This window comes from Petaurus breviceps, unplaced genomic scaffold (assembly GCF_028583685.1).
Source record: "Petaurus breviceps papuanus isolate PSGF00001 unplaced genomic scaffold, PetGlider_PUasm1.0 227, whole genome shotgun sequence".
NCBI classification, from domain to species: domain Eukaryota; kingdom Metazoa; phylum Chordata; class Mammalia; order Diprotodontia; family Petauridae; genus Petaurus; species Petaurus breviceps.
Window position 1 is genome coordinate 4,387,311 of NW_027185896.1, and position 19,828 is coordinate 4,407,138.

The following is a 19,828-nucleotide window of genomic DNA, read 5'->3' on the forward strand; positions in this document are numbered from 1 at the left end:
TTCATTTGTTTGGATCTGTTTGACAGCAACTTGATTTCTCATAAAGTCATTAGCTTCCATTTGCTCCAATCTAATTCTGAAGCAATGATTCTCCTCAGTGAGCTTTTGAGATTCTTTTTCCATCTGGCAAATTGGGCTTTATAAGGCATTCTTTTCCTCATTGCCTTTTTGAGCCTCTTTTGCCATTTGAGTTAGTCTATTTTTTAAGGTGTTATTTTCCTCAGTCAGGCTGATGACTCTCATTTTGTAATTTTCTTGCATCGTTCTCATTTCTCTTCCCAATTTTTCCTCCACTTCTCTTATCTACTTCTTAAGGTCCTCTATGGCCTGTAACCAGTGCAGGAGTTCTGAATTCACTGTCTTCCTCCTGTTCCATGCTATTCTCCTTTTTGTCCTCCAAATAGGAGTCTAATGTTGGAATCTTCTGTCTGCTTTGTTTCCTTTGCCTAGTCATGTCTCCCCTTAGTCACTTGACCCCTGGTCTTTTTGCCACAGTAGGACTCTGCCACCAGACAGGGGAGCTTTTGTCCTAAACTCTGGGGTTTTCTCAGCTGTCAGAGGTATTAGATAGGTGCCTTCTCTGAGGCCTCCACATGCTCTGGCAAGCTGGACACACACCCCAGGACCTCCACTCTAGACTGCAATCCAGATCCAAGCAGGTTAAAGCAAGAGCGATTACCCCTCAGACTGGCGCTTGGTCCCCCTACACTCTGCAGGCCAGGAGCTGAAGCTGCCAAGTGGCGCTGGTTGGCTGTGCCAGTAGCTTCTTGCCTCCGGGGGCAAAAGTCACACACTCCCACTTACTGGGTCTCAAAGTCCAGACTACACTGACCTCTCACTTTGTCCTTCCCATCTATGTGTTTAAATCTGGAAATGGCCACAGCTGCTGCTGATCTGGAGTCCCTCTGGCTGGTGGCTGGTCATGCCCACCCTGGGGCTGAAGCCTTGGGGTGGGGCTGGGCTCGGCTCCCAGAGCCCTGCACTGGACGATTCCTGCCGGCCTGCCGGGCTGTCCTCAGCAGGAGGTTAGCTTCTCTGTGTCATTTTGTGGGTTCTGCAGCTCCAAAGTTTGTTTAGAGTCCCCTTTTTACATGGATTGGGGAAGGTGAAAGCCGGAGCAGCGGGAGGTCCTGCTTCCACTCCGCCATCTTGACTCCCAACACTCCACTTCTTAACTCTAAAAAATAAGTTCAATGAAGGGCTTATATTTTTTTCTCTCCTGACCACACTTGCCTTCATACTAGGGAACTTCACCATACATATATCTATATAAAAATATATACATACATATATGTGTGAACATATATATACCTACAACTATATATATGTATATATGTATGTGTATAAAAATATATATATTCTTTCTCGAACACTTTGACCACTCAGTTTCTCAGTTCCCATGACCTACTCCTCTATTCCATCTCAGCCACACACAAAGATGGCGTCATACCCTTGATCCCGCCATCACCCACAAATGCACCACCTCTATGTTTAGAAATCCTGAAATCTCTTATCCAACTTTCTACCTCTCCCTCTGCCTTCTCTTACCAGATACTACTCTTTATCCACCTATGATTGCCAGTCCCTTGACTCCTCAGTTCTCCCCCAAGCCATCTTCCCTGCACTAGCCCCTCTCTCCCCTTTCCCCCATCTTGACCAATTCAACTCTACCCTGGTCCCCTTCTGTTGAATCCCTAACCATTTTATCATTTCATTGATTCTACTTCCTTCCTTCCTGCACATATGTTTGCTGAATAAAGGTGAAGAAAATTACACAGCCATTCTCATTAGGTCCACTACAAATGTATGTTACACAACCTCACTGCTGCTAGGCAATCCTACTAGAGCTCCCTCAAACTCACTACTCCACCTTTTTCATCCTTCTTCAAATTTCCTGTTGGTTCCCCCTCTCCTCACCCTCTTGATTGAGAACCTTGCTTAGTTTCCTAAAGCACAGGTCCAACCATGTTACCCCTCCTACTCAATAAATTCCAGTAGCAACTGCTTAAAATCCTTGGTGACTTGACCATTTCAAATGTATTAATGAATTGTATTTATAAAATAAAGCTTTTTAATCTGGATGTACAGGTTTAAAACTCTGTGCTACTGTTAGATGAGTGGTTACAACTTGGTAATGAAGCTAAAAGTACAGGACATAGTGTATATAATTTTAGTCAAATTAGGCTAAAACAATGTGGGTTTTTTTCACACTAGCTAAATTGCATTGCCCTAAGGTGGCTTGTGAGAAAAATGTATGGTAAGGTTGAAAGATAAAAAACTCACAGAAATATGGTACATTTTCCCCTATGAAATGAGTGGCCAATAGAATTTCAGTTATATGGATTTAGTCTATTAACATAATGTAGCTTTAAAGACTACACTGCTTTCTTGGCTTATATGTTTTATGAATGCCTTGAAGTGATTAGAGAAATAAGGTCGACATTGAAGTTGAAATATTCTTAGAGAGAAGGAAGTAAGCATGTCAAGATAAAAGTTATTTAGATAATACTTCAATGAGCATTACTGGAATGGTGTGAAAATGGACCATTTTTAGTGATACCAAACTAAATTGAAACCTTGTGAAACCGATTTCTATTATTTTGGATTCTATAATAAATATATATATATATATTTATATGTACACACACACATCGATGACTCTTTTAACCCCTTAAGTTCACATTTCCTTGAACTTTCTAACCCCTATGACCTATCCACTTCTATTCTTATCTCAGCCAGGGTGATCATATTTTAGCCATCACTTGAAATTTAATCCAACTGTATTATCTCATATTCTCCTCTCTGACCACAATCCTCTTTTCTTCTTCTACATCTCCCATTATCTTATTCTTTCCATTTGTTTGTTGAGTTTATGACACACAGTCTCTTGATTCCTCCTTATTCTCCCAAATTTGTCCTGGGTTCATTTCTCACCCTGCCCATGGTGGGAATTTGTAGGTGAATAAAAAGAACACCTAGTCATTCAGTCCTGTCTTCCAGTCTTCAACCTCTTGCCTCCTTCAATTTCTGCCTCTCTACCCTGTCAACCCTTCACACCTGGATGTCTCCTACCAATCTGCCTCCTTTGCCTCTACTCTCAAGTGACTAAAAAGCTGATAGGCAATATCTCAAAACTATCTTGACTGGGTCCTCTACTAACTAAGCTTTCCAACCACAATATAATTTTGGTGATGTCACCTCCCTAAGCCTCAGTTACCTTGTCTGTAAAATTGAGATGACAATACTCACACTATACACTCTATTGAGAGTGAAGCAATTGCTTTGTGAACCTTAGAATTCTATTAAAAAAAACATGGCTCTTAATATCAACAGAACTGCTGATCCATCAGAGAGCTGCAGGGTTCCAAATTAAATCATTGTTAGCTTTGATAAGTAACAGAACAAATGTTCTTGGGCATATAGAAATTTTATCTATGTCTGTGGATGAACAGAAATTCCCCAGGGTGAGTAGATCAGCTACCATAAGTGAGAAAATAAACACTGAGAAATTACTGTCCTGTTACAAATAAATGTCCGAGTACACTTGTATTGGGCCAATATCTCCCAAAGCATAAATTCCTCTGTACTTTAGGACTGTCATGGTAGCCTTTTTAAAGTCTCAAACTTCCTCCTCCTCCTCCTTTTCTTCCTTCCACCTCTTTTTTCACCTCTTTTTCCTCCCTTTTCTCCTTCCAGTAGTACATGCTCAAGACTCTCGAAGGTAATCCTATTATTCATCTCTGCTGCCAACTTGAACCTATTTCCTCTCCAATTCTCATTCTTTACTGAGAAGATTGAAGCTATTTAACAAGGATTTCCATAATAATAATAATAATAATGTTGAGTCATTTTCAGTCATGTCCAACTCTCCATGACCCCAATTGGGGTTTTCTTGGCAACATTTATATAACTTTTACTATGTTCTGGGCACTGTGCTAATCACTTCACAATTATTACTTCATTGATTCTCACAACAACTCTGGGAGATCATTACTCCCATTTTACAGAAGAAGAAACTGAGGCGAACAGTCTCAATTTCTCCACTTATTCTGTCACTCCTCCCAGTACCCAGAAGGAGTGACCCTTCTCCTTGACAAAGCTGACCCCTCCAACTTGTACCCTTGATATTATCCCTTTTCCCTGCCTCAAGTTCTTTCCCCAGCATTTATTCCCCTCTCTCTTTTAATCTTTAGTCTTCCCCTCTTTACTGTATCTTTCCTCGCAACCTACAAGTTTCCCCTAACCTGAAAGGAAGCTTTCTCTTAATCCTGTTACCCTTCAAGCTATTGTCCTACAGTTTTTCTCCTTTTCATTACTGAACATCTAGAAAGAGTGGTCTACACTTGATATCTGTACTTCCTGACTAGCTATTCACTCCTCAACCTTTTATAACCTAGTTTTCATACCCACCATTCTAATGGATGACAGAGAAGGCACACAAAAAGATCTTGAAAAACCAAACCTAAGTTGAAATTTAATAATAATAAATAACAGATCACATTACACAACACACATTAATGTTTGTAAAATACTTTACATACATTATCTCATTTGACCTAAGGTGCTATTACCATCTTCATTTTACAAATAGATAAATAAGAGACACAGAAATTAAATAATTCACCCATGTCATAGTATTTGAGGAAGGATTCAAAATAGGTTTGTCTTCCTAGCTCAAATTCCAAGGCTCTGTCCTGTATACCACACTGTCTATAAATGTATAAACATATATATTTTGGCTCAAGAAATCAGTTTTATACATACAAGAGAGTTACAGATAAAATAAAATTCATGTGAAAAAAATCTGGGTCTGTCACAAGTTCAATGTATATGTCAACATTGTGTCAAGGCAGTAAAAATGAAATGCTAATCCAGATTATGTTAAGAGCTGTATAATATTCAGGGGTAGAAAAGTGACAGTTTCACTGTATTCTGGTCAAACCACATGTATAGAATACTGTCTTCAAATTTAGGTTCCATATTTTAGGAAGAACATTGACAATATGGAGCATGTCCACAGGAAGGTGATGATGGTGAGAATGGCAAACCACTCTAGTATCTTTGTCAAGAAAACCCCAAATGGGGTTACAAAGAGTTGGACACAACTGAAAAAAATTTTTTTAATGACTGAATGATTATTATTGTTGTCGTTATACCTCACCTTGTTTTTAACTGACCCAGCACAACAAATATTCTTGCCTAGGGTAAAATGAGAAAGATCATTAATGACATTTGAAAACTCATGGAAAATACAAGAGGAGAACACAATAATGGAGGAGGGCAAATGCCCTGATTTTCAGAAAGGAAAAAGAATAAAAGTCTACAAATATAAGACAGTGAGCTTAGCCCTCACCTCCCCATTATTGGAAGCTATGCCCCTGATAATGCAGCCCAAGATCAGTTTGGCTTTTTTGGCTGCTATGGCATACCGTTGACCCATATTGAACTCAAAGTCCAATAACTCCCAGACATTTTTCAGAACAATTATTATCTATCTCTGCCTCCCCCATCTTATATTTCTGAAGTTAATTTTCTTTTTTGTCCAAGTACAAAACTTCACATTTATCCGCACTGAATTTCATCTCATTAGATTCAGCTAATGCTCTATCCTGTCTAGATCCTCCCAGATACTGACTTTGTCATTCAAGGTATTAACTATAGCTCCAAGCTTTGTGTATGTAATCTATAAATTTGACAAGCGTAACCATCTATGTAGATATCCAAGTCTCTGATAAAATTGTCAAACAGCACAAGGCTAAGCACAGATCCTTAGGGAACTCCACTGGAGACTTCCTTCCATGCTGATGCTGAATTATAATAATTAACTATTCTTTGAGTCCATTCTATTCAGACAGTTCTGAATCCACCTGATTGTATTAGTTCATAATCCATATCTCTCTTCAGCTATTCCAGAAGAATAGTATGAGATACTTTATCAAAAGCATTGCTAAAATGTAGGCAAGCTATTCACACAGCATTCCCCTCATCTACTACTTTAGTAATCCTGTCCAAAAAAAATGAGGTTTAGTCTGGCATGACCCATTCTTGATGAAGTCATTGTGGTTCTTTCCTTTTGATATTTTTGCTAACAATCACTCACTTTAATTTAATTAATCATTCTAGACTTTTCTCAGGAATCAAAGTCAAGCTCACCAGCCTATAGTTTGCAGACTCTCTTTTCTTTCTTTTTTGAAAATCAGGATATTTGCCTTTCTGGCACCTCTACTATTTTCCAAGATCTTTCCAATATCACTGACAGTGTTAGAAGACTGTCATCCCAATCCTGCCTGTCTTTCTTACAGTATACTGTGTTTGTGAAACCCAGCACCCCCTCTCTCCAAGCACATCACTTAATCTTCCTAAAATATAATTTTGCAAACTTCACAGAAATATTCCCTAATACAAGCACTTTCAATAAACTATAAGGTAGGGGCTGCTAGGTGGTGCAGTGAGTAAAGCGCCGGCCTGGAGTCAGGAGGACCCGAGTTCAGTTCCAGCCTCAGACACTTAACACCCACACACACACACACACACAAAAAACTAGCCGTGTAACCTTGGGCAAGTTACTTAACCCCAATTGCCCTCCAAAAAAAAAAAAGGAAAAAACAAAAAAAATAAACTATAAGGTTAAGCCTAAATGTCATAAAGTGGTATTTAAGGTCTTCCACAATCGTACCCCTACCTACTTAAATGCAGCATAAGTACAAAGTGGACCAGAAGAGGATGAATTGGCTCAAAGGGACTATCCCAGGGAGCCTGTAACTAGGAAAATTCAAGGGGCTTCAGGAACATGTCCAAGATGTCAAACTCACTGGCTACTTCTATTAGTGTAGTGCTCCCTTAAGTGCAGGGTAGATGGGAAATTTGAGGTGAAGAAGCCATTGAGCCAGAGGAATTGATGACTCAGTGGACTTTTTCTAAAAGAGAGACAGCTTCTAGCTCAGTCTCTGCTTTTTCTCCCCATGTGGTAAATCATTATGTGTCTATGAAGTTGGGAGACTGGGGTGGAGAGGATTCCTCAAGGAAGGAAGGATTCTTGCAACTGCTAGATGATGTCTCTCTGACATGAGGTTCAGGAAGGGTCATTCTTTCCCCTACACCCCAATAATAGAACCATATTAAGAAGAAAATTAGGATACTGTGAGGCTAGAGAGAAAGAGGGAAGGTGCTATAATTTGAGGGAAATACCTTCCAGAGCTCTCACCAAGAGTAGCTGTGAGGAGAAATCAGTTATAATTCTGTACCATATTTAGGGGGAATGTTATGTATCTCTGAGGTATTAAAATGACTGACAAAAGTCTAATCCCAATCAACTAACTTTGAGGTGGATTGTTAGGGTATAGCTTAAAAATCAGTACTTTCAGTTAAGCTGTGAGAGGCAACATTGTCTCATTGTGGTGGGTGGAAGGTGATCACAGAGGGGTATTACCCACACACACCCACACACATACACACACACACCTTAGCTTGAAGCTGTGGGGTACTTAGTGATCTGGAGAAATGAAATGCTCTTGGAGGAGGTTATGCAACCATGCTAACAGCAATCACTACAAATTTATTTGATGCGCACTGGATTGTCAATACTGCATGGCGATCTTTCTATTCTCCATTACATTCTCCACAGTGGAGAAGATCTTTATCCTTTCTCCTCCCATTGGAATATAAAGTAGTTCAGGGGACAGGTCAGAGTAAGTTTCTTACTGAGAAAATAGAATTCAGACTGGTCCTTGAAGGATAGATGGAATTTGAAATAGTGTAGAGAGATTATATTTATAAGCACAGCCAGTGGAGGGCAGTGTGAGGGCAGAATCTCCTGACTTACATGAGAAGAATGTGCATGCAGGGGAAAAAATAGATGAGGGTAGAGAGACTTTAAAATCAGATGGTGAGATGTGGACTTGATCACAGGAAGGATGCAAGGTAGAGACCTGGGGAATAATAATGACAAGAGTTTTCCCTATGCCTTCTGGGTTTACTACAGACTTGTGATAAAAATAGTTATTTAAAGACTATAACAGGGTCTTCAGGGTCCCGGCCAATGGGCTAGGAAGCATGGGCAAATATTTGATAAGCCTAATTTTGGAAGTGACTGCTGAAGAAGAATGAAAGGTCTAGCATTCCATTTCAGAGCATGTGCATAAATAACTAGTTCCAGTCCACCAAGACATGGTGAAGAAACAAATTGTACCAGAACTGACAGGGCATGCAAAAAAAGGGAGGGAGAGAGTGAGGAAATGAGCATTTATTAAACACTAACTTTACAAAAGCACTTTACAAATATCTCATTTAGTTCTCATAACAATCCTGTGAAGTAGGTGCAATTATTATTACACCCATTTTAAAGCTGAGATCATCTATTAAAAAAAAAAAGTCAGACTATTTGCCAGAAGTCCAGAGATTGGATTCCATTCCAGTTGTCACAGTTGGACAGCTGAACTTGGTCCTTCAGCACAGCTCTTAAGAGTGATTTTGACTCCAAAGTCAGTTGGGTCATACAAGTAAGGGAGGGAACACATGAACATACATGCTTGTGTAGAAACTGCTTTAAGGTTATGCCCTCTCCATAGACCATTATTTTACACCATATACCAAAATAAAGTCAAAATGGGTTCACAATTTAGATATAAAGGCTGATACCATAAGTAATCTGGGAGAGCAAGGAATAGTTTACCTGTCAGATTTATGGAGGACAGAAGAATTTATGACCAAACAAGAGATAGAGAACATTATGAAATACAAAATGGATAATTTTGGTTACATTAAATTGAAAAGTTTTTGTACAAACAAAGCCAAGATTAGGAAGGAAGCAGAAAACTGGGAAAGAATTTTTTTTTCTGTTTGTTTTTTTTTTGGAGGACAATTGGGGTTAAGTGACTTGCCCAATATCAATATTTCTATCAATAGATCTGAAAAGTAATTTCTTCCTTGTTGCCCTATTTATTATTTGAGGGAGAATAATGCATTTACATAGCATTTACTATGTGCCAGAACGGTACTAAGTAATTTTTACAAATATATCTCCTTTAATCCTCACAACAACTTTAGGAGGTAGATATTATTTTTCGGTTGAAGAGGCTGAGGCAGACAGAGGTTGGGTGACCTGCCAGGGTCACACAGCTATTGAGTGTCTAAGGTCACATTTGAACTCAGGTCTTCCTGACTCCAGGACCAGAGCTCAATCCACTCCTGGACCATCTGCCTCACTGTCTTATGATATAACCTTTTATGTTTAGGCCATGTATCTTTTTGAAGTTTATCTTGGCATATGGTATAAGATGTTGGTCTAAACTCATTTCTGTCAGACTGCTGACCCATTTCCCCGGAAGTTTTAGTGATTGCTGTTGGCATGGTTGCATGACCTCCTCCAAGTTCAGATACAGATACAGACACAAATTTTAAAGAAAAAAAAAATAGAACCAAAAGGAATGGAAATGGATTTTTAAAAAGTATTTTTAAGGAAAAAAAGATGACAGGCCATCTTGGAAGACAGAAGAGGAACTGGTTTGAAATGTGTTAGAAAGTGAGGGAAATAAGTATGGCAGCAGGGGCAATCTTTATCTTCTTCAGTTTCTAGTGATTAAGAACTAAGAAATAAAGTCATATCAATGATCAAATTTGTTCTTGGGGTAGAGAGGCAAGTGTGACGCAAGGAGTGTAAATGAGGAAACTGGACAATGTTATTTTGAGTTTTAATCTCTTTTAATAGAGTTTGTGGGATGGGGGTGGAAAAGATGGAAGACCCAGAATAAAGGAAGTGGCTACCCTTGCTGGGCTCTCATGATGGGTCCATTAGCTGGGGCTCATTTGGTCTTCACAGACTGGATAGAAGAATTTCCTCCACGGTTTCGGCTACTTTGAGCCTTGTTCACCGAATGCAGGAGCTCCGAGTGGATGCGGGGCAGGACTCCGCCCTGGGAGATGGTGACGTCCCCAAAGAGCTGGTTGAGCTCGGCATCGTTGCGCACAGCCAGCTGCACATGGCGGGGAGCGATGCGGCTCTTCTGGTTGTCACGGGCAGCATTGCCTGCCAGCTCCAGGATCTCAGCAGTCAGGTACTCCAGCACAGCAGCCAGGAAAACAGGGGCACCAGAGGCCAGCCGCTGGGCATAGTGGCCCTGGCGCAGAAAGCGGTCCACGCGGCTCACGGGGAACTGTAGCTGGGCCCTTGAGGAGCGTGATCGGGTTCGGGGACGGGGATGCGAGAGTCCTGGGTGGCTCCGTTTCTCAGACATGGTGCTATCCTGAGCTCTGCTAGCATCCCCAACTGGTCCAAGCGCCTGTGAAACTCCTCATGCTGGGCGAGTCCTTTATACACCAGACTCCTTATTTCAATTGGTCAGAGGGGAGCCAATCAGGAGCTTGTGTCCTTTGTGAGGCGGAATACCCACCCTAGCTGGTTATGACGTCATCACCTTCTCCTTTATTGTCAACCAGGAACTAGGGCCTTTGCCTGAAACTTTGTATGACTACTGCCAATGCAACCCATTAATTAGCTTTTACCTAACTTATCTTTGAATGAACTAGAAACAAAAAAGCAAGTATTTTTAAAAAGTGATTTTCATATCTGTAAGCAAATCAATATACAAAAATTCTTCAGGAAATTATTTAATTTGTAAGTCCCCTTAATGTCTAAGAACTGCCAGAAAACAGTTCTCAGGTCCCACTGAAAATCTGGTTTTCTACATAAAACATAAGGGTGCTTGGACAAGTTTTCAGGCAAAACAAATACTTTGTTTGACCAGACACTAAGACATTTCTGAAATAGTAGTGACACCTATGTAAAACTTTTAAGAGGGTTCACATCTACTCAATTCTTTTTTTTTTTTGGAGGGCAATTGGGGTTGTGACTTGCCCGAGGTCACGCGGCTGGGTTGTGTGTGTGTGTGTGTGTGTGTGTGTGTGTGTGTGTGTGTGTGTTAAGTGTCTGAGGTTGGATTTGAACTCAGGTTCTACTGACTCCAGGGCCACTGCTCTATTCATTGTACCACCTTGCTGCCCCAAATTTACTCAATTCTATATATTCTACATATATTCTATATATGTGCTAGCAGAAACACGGATGCTATGAGCCAGTATGGTTCTATTAAATGATGTTAGGGTTCCGGGGAGTACATCCTGATGGGGAAGGAGGCAAACATAATATTCAAGACTAAGAAATATTAAACTTGGTTTATATAGGAGTCACATGGTAACTCTCTTTTGTATTCCCTACAGTGGCTGTTCCAAAAAAAAATCATCTTTTCTCCTCACAGTCACACAGTAAATGTCTTATATATACACATTTTTGTTTGTTGCATATTGTTTTCCCTATTAGAACGTGAGCTCCTTAAGGATGGGGACAATGTATTTTACCCTTTCCTATATTTTCAACACTTGGGAAACATAAATTTTTTGACTCACTCTCAAAGAAAAGTGACGCCCAACTAAACTCATTTATTTTTTCATAAGATTGCTAAGAATGCCATAAATATGGTAAACATATTTCAGCAAGACATGTATTAGAGTCATTCATGATATTCTTGTGATATCTGAGAGATATGGGCTGATGCTGGAACAGTTAAGTAGAGTCATCACCCTTGATGACTGGCAAAAAATTACGACATCTAGCCACCTCCACCCACCTGAGCCTATCATCTACCTGCCATGTGTCCACAAACCCCTCCTTACTATCCCTTTCCATTTCTTGCCTTCAGAATAGTTATTAAACCAAACTACCATTACTTCTGAAAGGCCATATCATCTGATTGCCCTATGGCTCCACTCATCCTCCCAATGACTTCATCCTTCCAATGTTACCATTCCCCAAATGTCTTCCCCTGTTAGAATGTAAGCTTACTGAGGACAGACTGTCTTTTGAATTTGTATCTCCAATGTTTAGCATGGTATCTACCATATAAGCACTTAACAAATGTTTTTTTTTTCATTCATTGAATGGCCATGCTGAGCGTAGTGACAAGTCATCCTGGTAGATAATCTCTAACTGTCTTGGGACAGCTGACTAACATTGTTATCAATATTACTTCCCATACACTTATATGTATACATGTTGCTCCTCTTCCTCCCAGTAGAAAATATTCTCATATAGGGCAAAACTGTTCTGTTTTTAATCTTTGTATCCTCTGCATCTGATACATAGTAGAACATTCTAAAATGCTGTTTAAAGTCAGTGGTAGGTACATTCATTAGATTTGTGAATGATGATGTATAAGTCAGACTATTAAAGTACTGAAATATTGTGCAAGAAATCTTCCATACCTTCTTTTTTATTAGATTTTGGAATGTTTAGGAGGGAGGATCATGATAACCTCATGCCATCTATGGGATTAAGGAGCAGTATAGAATGCTGTAATGTGACGTGAACTAGGACTCCAGGAATGTACGCAAGGTAGGAAGAAAGCTTGTTTCCCCCGACTGCCATAGGTAAAGGTGAAAACCAAGGTATCTTCCTGGCCTGACCTGCATAAATAAAGCAAGCCCGCTTCTCAGTGGGGCATCCTACCAACCAAGGGACCATTTATGAAGAGTTTGCTTTTTCTGAAATATGATTGAAGCTGTGATGAGGCAACATGGATGAAGTCTGGGAACCCTTCAAATTAGGGCTTTCCCTAAGGACATGCACCTCCCATTGAAGTAGGAATTGTTGTTTCAGAACTTTTCTTTCAGACCCAGGGGACCTGATCCTGTCTCTCATAGAACAAGTCCCTAATTTTGACAGAATAAAAGTTTTACTTAAATAGATGTCCATATCAGCCAAAAAAAAAAAAAAGGCAGAATAAAGAAAGAAAAAGGAAGGAAAAGAAAAGACTAAATACAGTACAGATCATAGATTTAAAACTAGAAGAGATCTCAGAGGTCATTTAATCCAACCACTTCTTATTTATTTATTTATTTTGCTTTTTGGACAGGGAAAGCAGGGCAATTGGGGTTAAGTGACTTGCCCAAGGTCACACGGCTAGTAAATATAAAGTGTCTGAGGCTGAATTTGAACTCAGGTCCTCCTGACTCCAGGGCCAGTGCTCTATTCACTGTGACACCTAGCTACCCACAAGATTTTCTCTTCTTTAAAAGAAGGTTTGTGTTTTTACATCTCAATCATTTCTTCAAAACCAGAGGGCAGTTTTATCCTATTAAAGCTTAAAAGTAACTATGATTTTGGAGACACCTTTTCCACCCCAACCTTCTTAAACAAAGCCTGTTTGGTTATCTTTTCTCCTCAGAACAATATAGCTGGAGTGTAACTAATGGCAAACAAAGTTGTAACCTACTCAATATTAATATAATATATACAAAGTAATTTGTCTTGACCATAGGATGAGCATCTGGTGAGCCAAAAAGCAAGAACTCCACTCCTCCAACCAGTGCTATTGTTTTTTTGGAGGGGGGAAAGTAGTAGGGCAATTGGGGTTAATTGACTTGCCCAAGGTCACATGGCTAGTAAATATTAAGTGTCTGAGGTCACATTTGAACTCAGGTCCTCCTGACTCCAGGGCCAGTGCTCTATTCACTGCACCACCTAGCTGCCCCAAATCAGTGCTATTTCTTGGCTGCTGGGTTCCAGGTGTTACTGATATTTTTATCTGCAGGCGTGAGGCTGAGTGATACATCAAGGCTATATTACATTCTGCTATTACTTATTGTCTACTGAAAGCAAACTACATTTGAGATTTCTTTCCTTCAGGAAAGACTAAAAAACATTTTTATTAAATACAGTTTATTTTAATCATTTTTGCTTGCACACTGAAAGGTAAGTTTTCTTGGAAGCACAGCCCCTTGCATTTAACCTTGTAAATGTAGTTGTTAAAAATGTAACGGGCTTTTTCTTTTAGTTTTTACAAAAGGTTTTGTGCCCTCTCCTCCCTTCAGCAAGAAAACAATAGCTCTTGTCAAGGTCATTCTCAGGGTATTTGTTTGTATCCAAGCTGACCCTGAGATAACTCCCAATGTCACTGATGTCAATATGTATCATTATATTTAGGTTAATTATGGGAACCAGTCCATCATAGATTTCCCCCCCAGACAACAAACATACGATGGCGATAAAGGTCCAGGTCGAATAATGAGGACAGAAAGGACTGTCCACAAACTAGGATTCTGTGCTATGGCCAACTTAAATTCAGAAAAGATTATCCTTAAGCTGAGATACAGTTGGACCTTGTGACCAGCTAGGGCTCATACATCTTCTTCACTGCTTAGAATTGTCTGAGGTGCCTTTTCTTTTTTTGGGTGGTTGTAAATCAGTATTTATTATTTAAATTGAAGAACAGGTTATGACAGGGGTGGGGGAGTGGGCCTGGGGGAGAGGGAAGAAGGGAGGAGATGGAGAGCCTCCCTCTGTGTCTGCTCTAGGTGGAGTTGATCCTGATTTCTGAGCCTTGGTCCAGGGCACACAAAGAAACACAGGATAAGATGAGGTTCCAGGGGTACAGGTTTAGGAAAACATAGGTCAGGGCTGGGATTCTCCTTGGAGCAGCAGCACTGCTTCCTTTTAGGAACTGAAGCATAGTATAAGTTCCATCCTGCACATTTCAGCTCTTAGGAAACATTCTTGTAGTTCAAGTCTTTGTGCTAAAGAATTCTTTCATCGCCTTTCTAACTGCTTGTACTTGGCTTCTAATTTCTTTGAACAAGTGATCTGACCCAGATAAGGGTGAAGGGCTGCAAATTTCTGGGTTAAGTCCTTTAGGTTTCTACTTACATTTATTGCAATAGCTTTCATTTGCAGATACTTCAAGCTAGTCAGGTTGTTCATATTTTCCAGAAGTTTATAGTCTTCACTGGCGGCTGTCAGCTCACCCACCCATCAGGTACATGGCCATTTTGGAGAATGTGTCCTGGCACAGCCCTGTGATGTCCACCTGGGCGGGGGGGTCCATGGCCCCCTTGGGCGTCTCCATCACAGTATTGTCTAGGCCGGGTAAGGGAGGAAGAAGAAAGGATGGAGGGAAGGATGAGGATGGGGGAAGGAGCGGAAGAGAGGGAAAGGGGAGGGGGGAGGGGAGGAGAGAAGGAAGGGGAGAAAAGGGAAGGGTGAAGAGCCAGATCGGGAGATAAGGGGAGGGCTTGAGGTGCTTTTTCACTATGTAAGTTATCCAGCCACAAATGGCACTTCTACAACCTCAACACAAATAGGGGCACTTGTATTATCAGAAAGAAGGGTGGTCTAGGCCTAGAAGAAACTTCACAGGTCCAGAGTAATGTACCTGACATCTGGAAGAATCCAAGGATGTTGAAAGAAGCCTCTAAGCACCTGCAAATGATCCAAGATCCAGCCTAGAGTAGTTTTCTGAAATAACACATATCCTTCAATGAATCTCACCAGAATATGAGTTTCATGTTGAGTTTTGCTTTCCCCTTTGGGGGGTTCAGGAGTAATGTTTGCCATGTGATTCATTCATTTATACAACCAATTAATAAATATGAATTAAGCACTTACTATGTTCCAGACACTGTGATAAGTAAGTGCAGGACATACAAAGAAAGGAAAAACATTTTTAAAATTTTAGAATTAGCTGTTAAACATTAGAGAATGGGAAGGAAAGACTTTGACCCTTAGAAATTAGCCCCCACAGTCCTAGAATGGAGAGACCTTAGAAATCCTCTAGCAAAAATGCCTCATTAGGCCAATTAGGAAACTGAGACCCAGAGAGGTTTAAATGACTTGTTAAGGGTCAGGAAGATAAAGTATCAGAACAGGATGTAATCAAAAATCCTCAGACTCCAAAATCTAGAGCTCTGTCCACCACATTGGACTGCTCAATCAAAGGTCAATTAATGCTGAACACCACTGTTATCGTTGATCAGTTCTGTCCAACTCTTTTTGACCCTGTGGTCCATATTGTCTATGGGGTTTTCTTGACAAAAATATTAGAGTGTTCGACATTTCCTTCTTGTAATGGTACTGGTAATTTGAAGATCTTCCCTGTCCCATAAGGGGCTAAATGTAATCACATGGAATCTGTGGTGGGAGGAGTTTGCTGAACCAGTGGAGCAGGAAAGGGTAGAGCAGGAAATGAGTCAGAGCAGTTAGAAAGGAGGTAGTAGAGGACACAGGCAAGTAGACAGTTAGGATTGTGTTTGTTTGTGGGAAGACCAGAGCCTGGGGAAGACTTTAAAATGGTGTTGCTTCCTGCAGCGATAAGGTGTATTAACTTCTTTGTTGTTATGATGGATTCTGTTTTCTGGTGTTGGGATTTGGCTTTTTGGTGTTGGGATTCAACTTTCTGGTGTTTGAATAAATGTTTTGCTTCTGTCTTCTATATGGAGAGTCTGTTATATTTTGATTCAGAACTATGCCGGCATATCCATAGGTGCCATCAGTGCTGTGAATATTGCCTTGGCAAAACACTTCTCCAGTTCATTTGACAGATGAAGAAACTGAGGCAAATGGGGTTAAGTGACTTGCCCAGATATTATACAGCTATTAAGTATCTGAGGTTAAATTTGAACCCAGTTCTTCCTGACTCCAGGCCCAATATTCTATCCACTGAGCCACCTAACTATTCCACTCCATTTTTTATGAACCGGTTTTATCACTTAGTCTTGTGAGTTTTATTAGCATAAATCAGTTCCTTAGAAACTAATACAATTAATTGCACTGGAATCGTGGAAGCTGAGTTCAATTATAGAAGATACCCAGCCTGAAAGCCAGTCAGAGAAATCTTTGAACAATGAGTAAACTGATCACAACATCACAGTCACTGATTATGATGACACCAAAATGTGTATACATAAACAATTCTATGACTCTGAGCATATTAAGTATTAAGAGCCATCTGCCTCTGGTAACTCTCTAGAATTTATCTATTAAGCTAATTCAATGCAATAAACATTTATTAAGCACCTGCTATGTGTCAGGCACTGTGCTTAGTGTAGTCACACTGAAGAAATTGACAGGTTCAGATATGTTAACAAAAAAATTTTTTTTAAAGATTTTTGAAGTATGAAGTGGTTTGTTTAGAGATTAATATTCATTAGGTTTCTTTTCAGTAAAGTTTCTTTCCTTTTTTTTTTTTTTTATAAAATCTGCTGTGTATGTGGGACTACCAGGACAAAATAGTGTATACATTATCAGACAAGATTCCTGTATTAGATATTTTTGCTTATTTAGAGGATTCAATTTGGAGTTTTAGAAGTGATTGATACATAAAGACAAAAGGCATCACTAATAGGTATTTTAGCAATGATTTGGCTTCAGAGTAATATCTTAAAAAAACTCTTGTGGAGATTAAAAAAAAATCAAATATGTAAGTATAGACTGGAATGGGAAGGGGGTGGAGGCTTGGAAAGAACATGTCATTTTAAAAGCAGTTTGTGGAGGGAAAACACACATGATTTTACTCAGTCTGAAGTTCAACTTAACATTGTGACACAGGGACTGGGGCCAGGTATTGGACATGATTTTATTGTTATAAGGAACTCCCAAATAAGGAAACTCTCTCTACCAATGAGGGTCAGGACCTTCTCTGCAACTTATAAGACTTTGAAAGGTGCCTAGTGTCATAAGTTAAATTTAACAAAAGGTAAAAGGAGGCAAATTTCCACACAAGATAACATTTATTAGCAGGGGCATAATGCCTGTCAATAAATGGGTTGATGGATTGCTTCCCTTTATGCCAAAGACCCCAAACAAAAGGACCATTTACTTTTTACAGGTTTTGGGGAGTACAGAACAGAGAACAGAACTGGGTAAATAACATCATGGGATTAAAGACAACATGACTTGGTACAAAGCTGAGGCACAGGGAACAACATTGAAAGTTTGGTAATGGAAACTAGCAATGACCCCTCTTCTCTCAGGAGACTAAGAAGTGCTCCTTATTTGAGTGCAGGTGTGAGACATCACCCAGACTTTTGGGCAGCAAACTGGACATCTTTGAAGGATACCTTGGTGGTATAAAGATATTAGGCCCAACTCCCAACCCCCAAATTCAGCTAAATTCTTTGAGGCAAGAATAGATCAGTGATTAGCAGGAGAATTAGATTTCTAAAATTAACCCATTACAGGTCAGGTGAATTCTGAACTAAGTTCAGAGACAAAGAACCATGGTTTAAGCAATTACAAGACAAAAGCTGTTACAGGAAAAAATTAATTACTTGGGGCGGCCAGGTAGCACAGCGAGTAAGAGCACCGGCTCCAGTGTTGGGATGACCTGGGGATCGAATCTGGGCTCAGACACTTAGCACCCACACAGAAACACCTGGCCGTGTAACCTTGAGCAAGTTACTTAACCTCGACTGCTTAAAAAAAAATTTAATTACTTTTAAATAGGATCAATAAGAAAATGATACAGAATTTATCTTAATCTTCTCATTAGACAACCATGGATACCAAAAAGACTTAATGGGAAATTTAGGCTACCTTCACAGTAGAGTATCCAGATCTAAGAAAGTGATAGTCTCTTTGTAATCTGACCTGTCCAGACAAACGGATAATATGGCCTTTTATGGGTAGTGCTGTTTTGTTTTGTTTTGTTGGGTGGGGTACCATATTTTAAAAGAACTAATGGCAAATTGGAAGGTGACCAGGATGATGAATGGTCTGGAACCTGTGTTAAATGAAAATCAGTTGAAAGAGTAGAGCAAATTTAGCTTTAAAAAGAAAAGTCTTGAGGGAGTTCTATCTGTCTTCAAATATTTGGAGGCCTGTCATCTTCAATTATGATTAGATCTATTCTTTGTAGCTCCAGATGGTCAAACTAGGACCCATTAGTAGAAATTATGGGAAACTAGATTTTGGCCCAGTGCAAGAAAGAACTTTGGAAGCAACAGTGCTGTCCAAAATTCAACCTTATGAAATAGTGAGATCCCCATCACTGAATGTGTTCAAGACTGAATGAACCAACTGTCTTAGAGGGAATCCATACATCAAACTCCTGATCACCTTTAATATCCTTATAAACTCTTCTGGGGACACCTTAAAGCTGTTTATGGGGTGTGATTTTTAAGGGGTACAAAAAACTTTACTTCACCTCTAAAAAACCATGCCTCCCTCACTTCTTTCCTCAGAACTAAAGTTCCTTCAGAAAGGGTCAAAACCTTTTTATTGCATGGGGCTTACCATACAAATAATCTCCTGGGGAACATGGAATATTTTTACCTGTCAGATTTATGGATAAGGGAAGAATTTATGACCAAACAAAAGATGGAGAACATTATGAGATATAAAATGGATAATTCTGATTACATTAAATTTTTAAAATTTTGCACACACACACACACACACACACCAATGAAGCCAAGATGAAAAGGAAAGCAGAAAAATGGGGAAAATAATTTTGCAAGCAAGGTTTTCTAATAAAGGCCTCACTTCTCAAATATACAGAGAAGGGAGTCATTCCTCAGTTGTTAAATGATTAAAAGATATGAATAGACAGTTTTCAGAAGAAGAAGTCAAAGCTACCTATAATCATATGAAAAAATGCTCGAAATCCCAATTGATTAGAGAAATGCAAATTAAAACAACTGAGGTACCACCTCACACCTATCATATTGGCTAATATGACAGAAAAGGAAAATGATAAATGTCGGAGGGGATGTTGGAAAATTGAGACATGAATACACTGTTGGTGGGGTTGTGAACTGGTTCAACTATTCTGGAGAGCAATTTGGAACTACATTCCTTTTGACCCAGCAATACCACTACTAGGTCTATATCCCAAAGAGATTGTTTTAAAAATGGAAAAAGACCTACTTGTACAAAAATATTTATAGCAGCTCTTTTGTGGTGACAAATAATTGGAAATTGAGAGGATTCCCAACAATTGGGGAATGGCTGAACAAGCTGTGGTGTACGATTGTGATGAAATACAATATATTGTGCTGTATGAAA

General features: G+C 39.6%; 1 protein-coding gene across 1 annotated transcript; it reads right to left on the reverse strand.

Annotated features, from left to right (window-relative positions):
- Positions 1 to 9,800: 9,800 nt before the first annotated feature.
- On the reverse strand, positions 9,801 to 10,232 carry LOC138166927 (late histone H2A.2.2-like). The gene has a single exon (XM_069095406.1). The coding sequence runs from the start codon at positions 10,230 to 10,232 to the stop codon at positions 9,801 to 9,803; it is 432 nt and encodes a 143-aa protein (XP_068951507.1).
- Between the last annotated feature and the right edge of the window lie 9,596 nt (positions 10,233 to 19,828).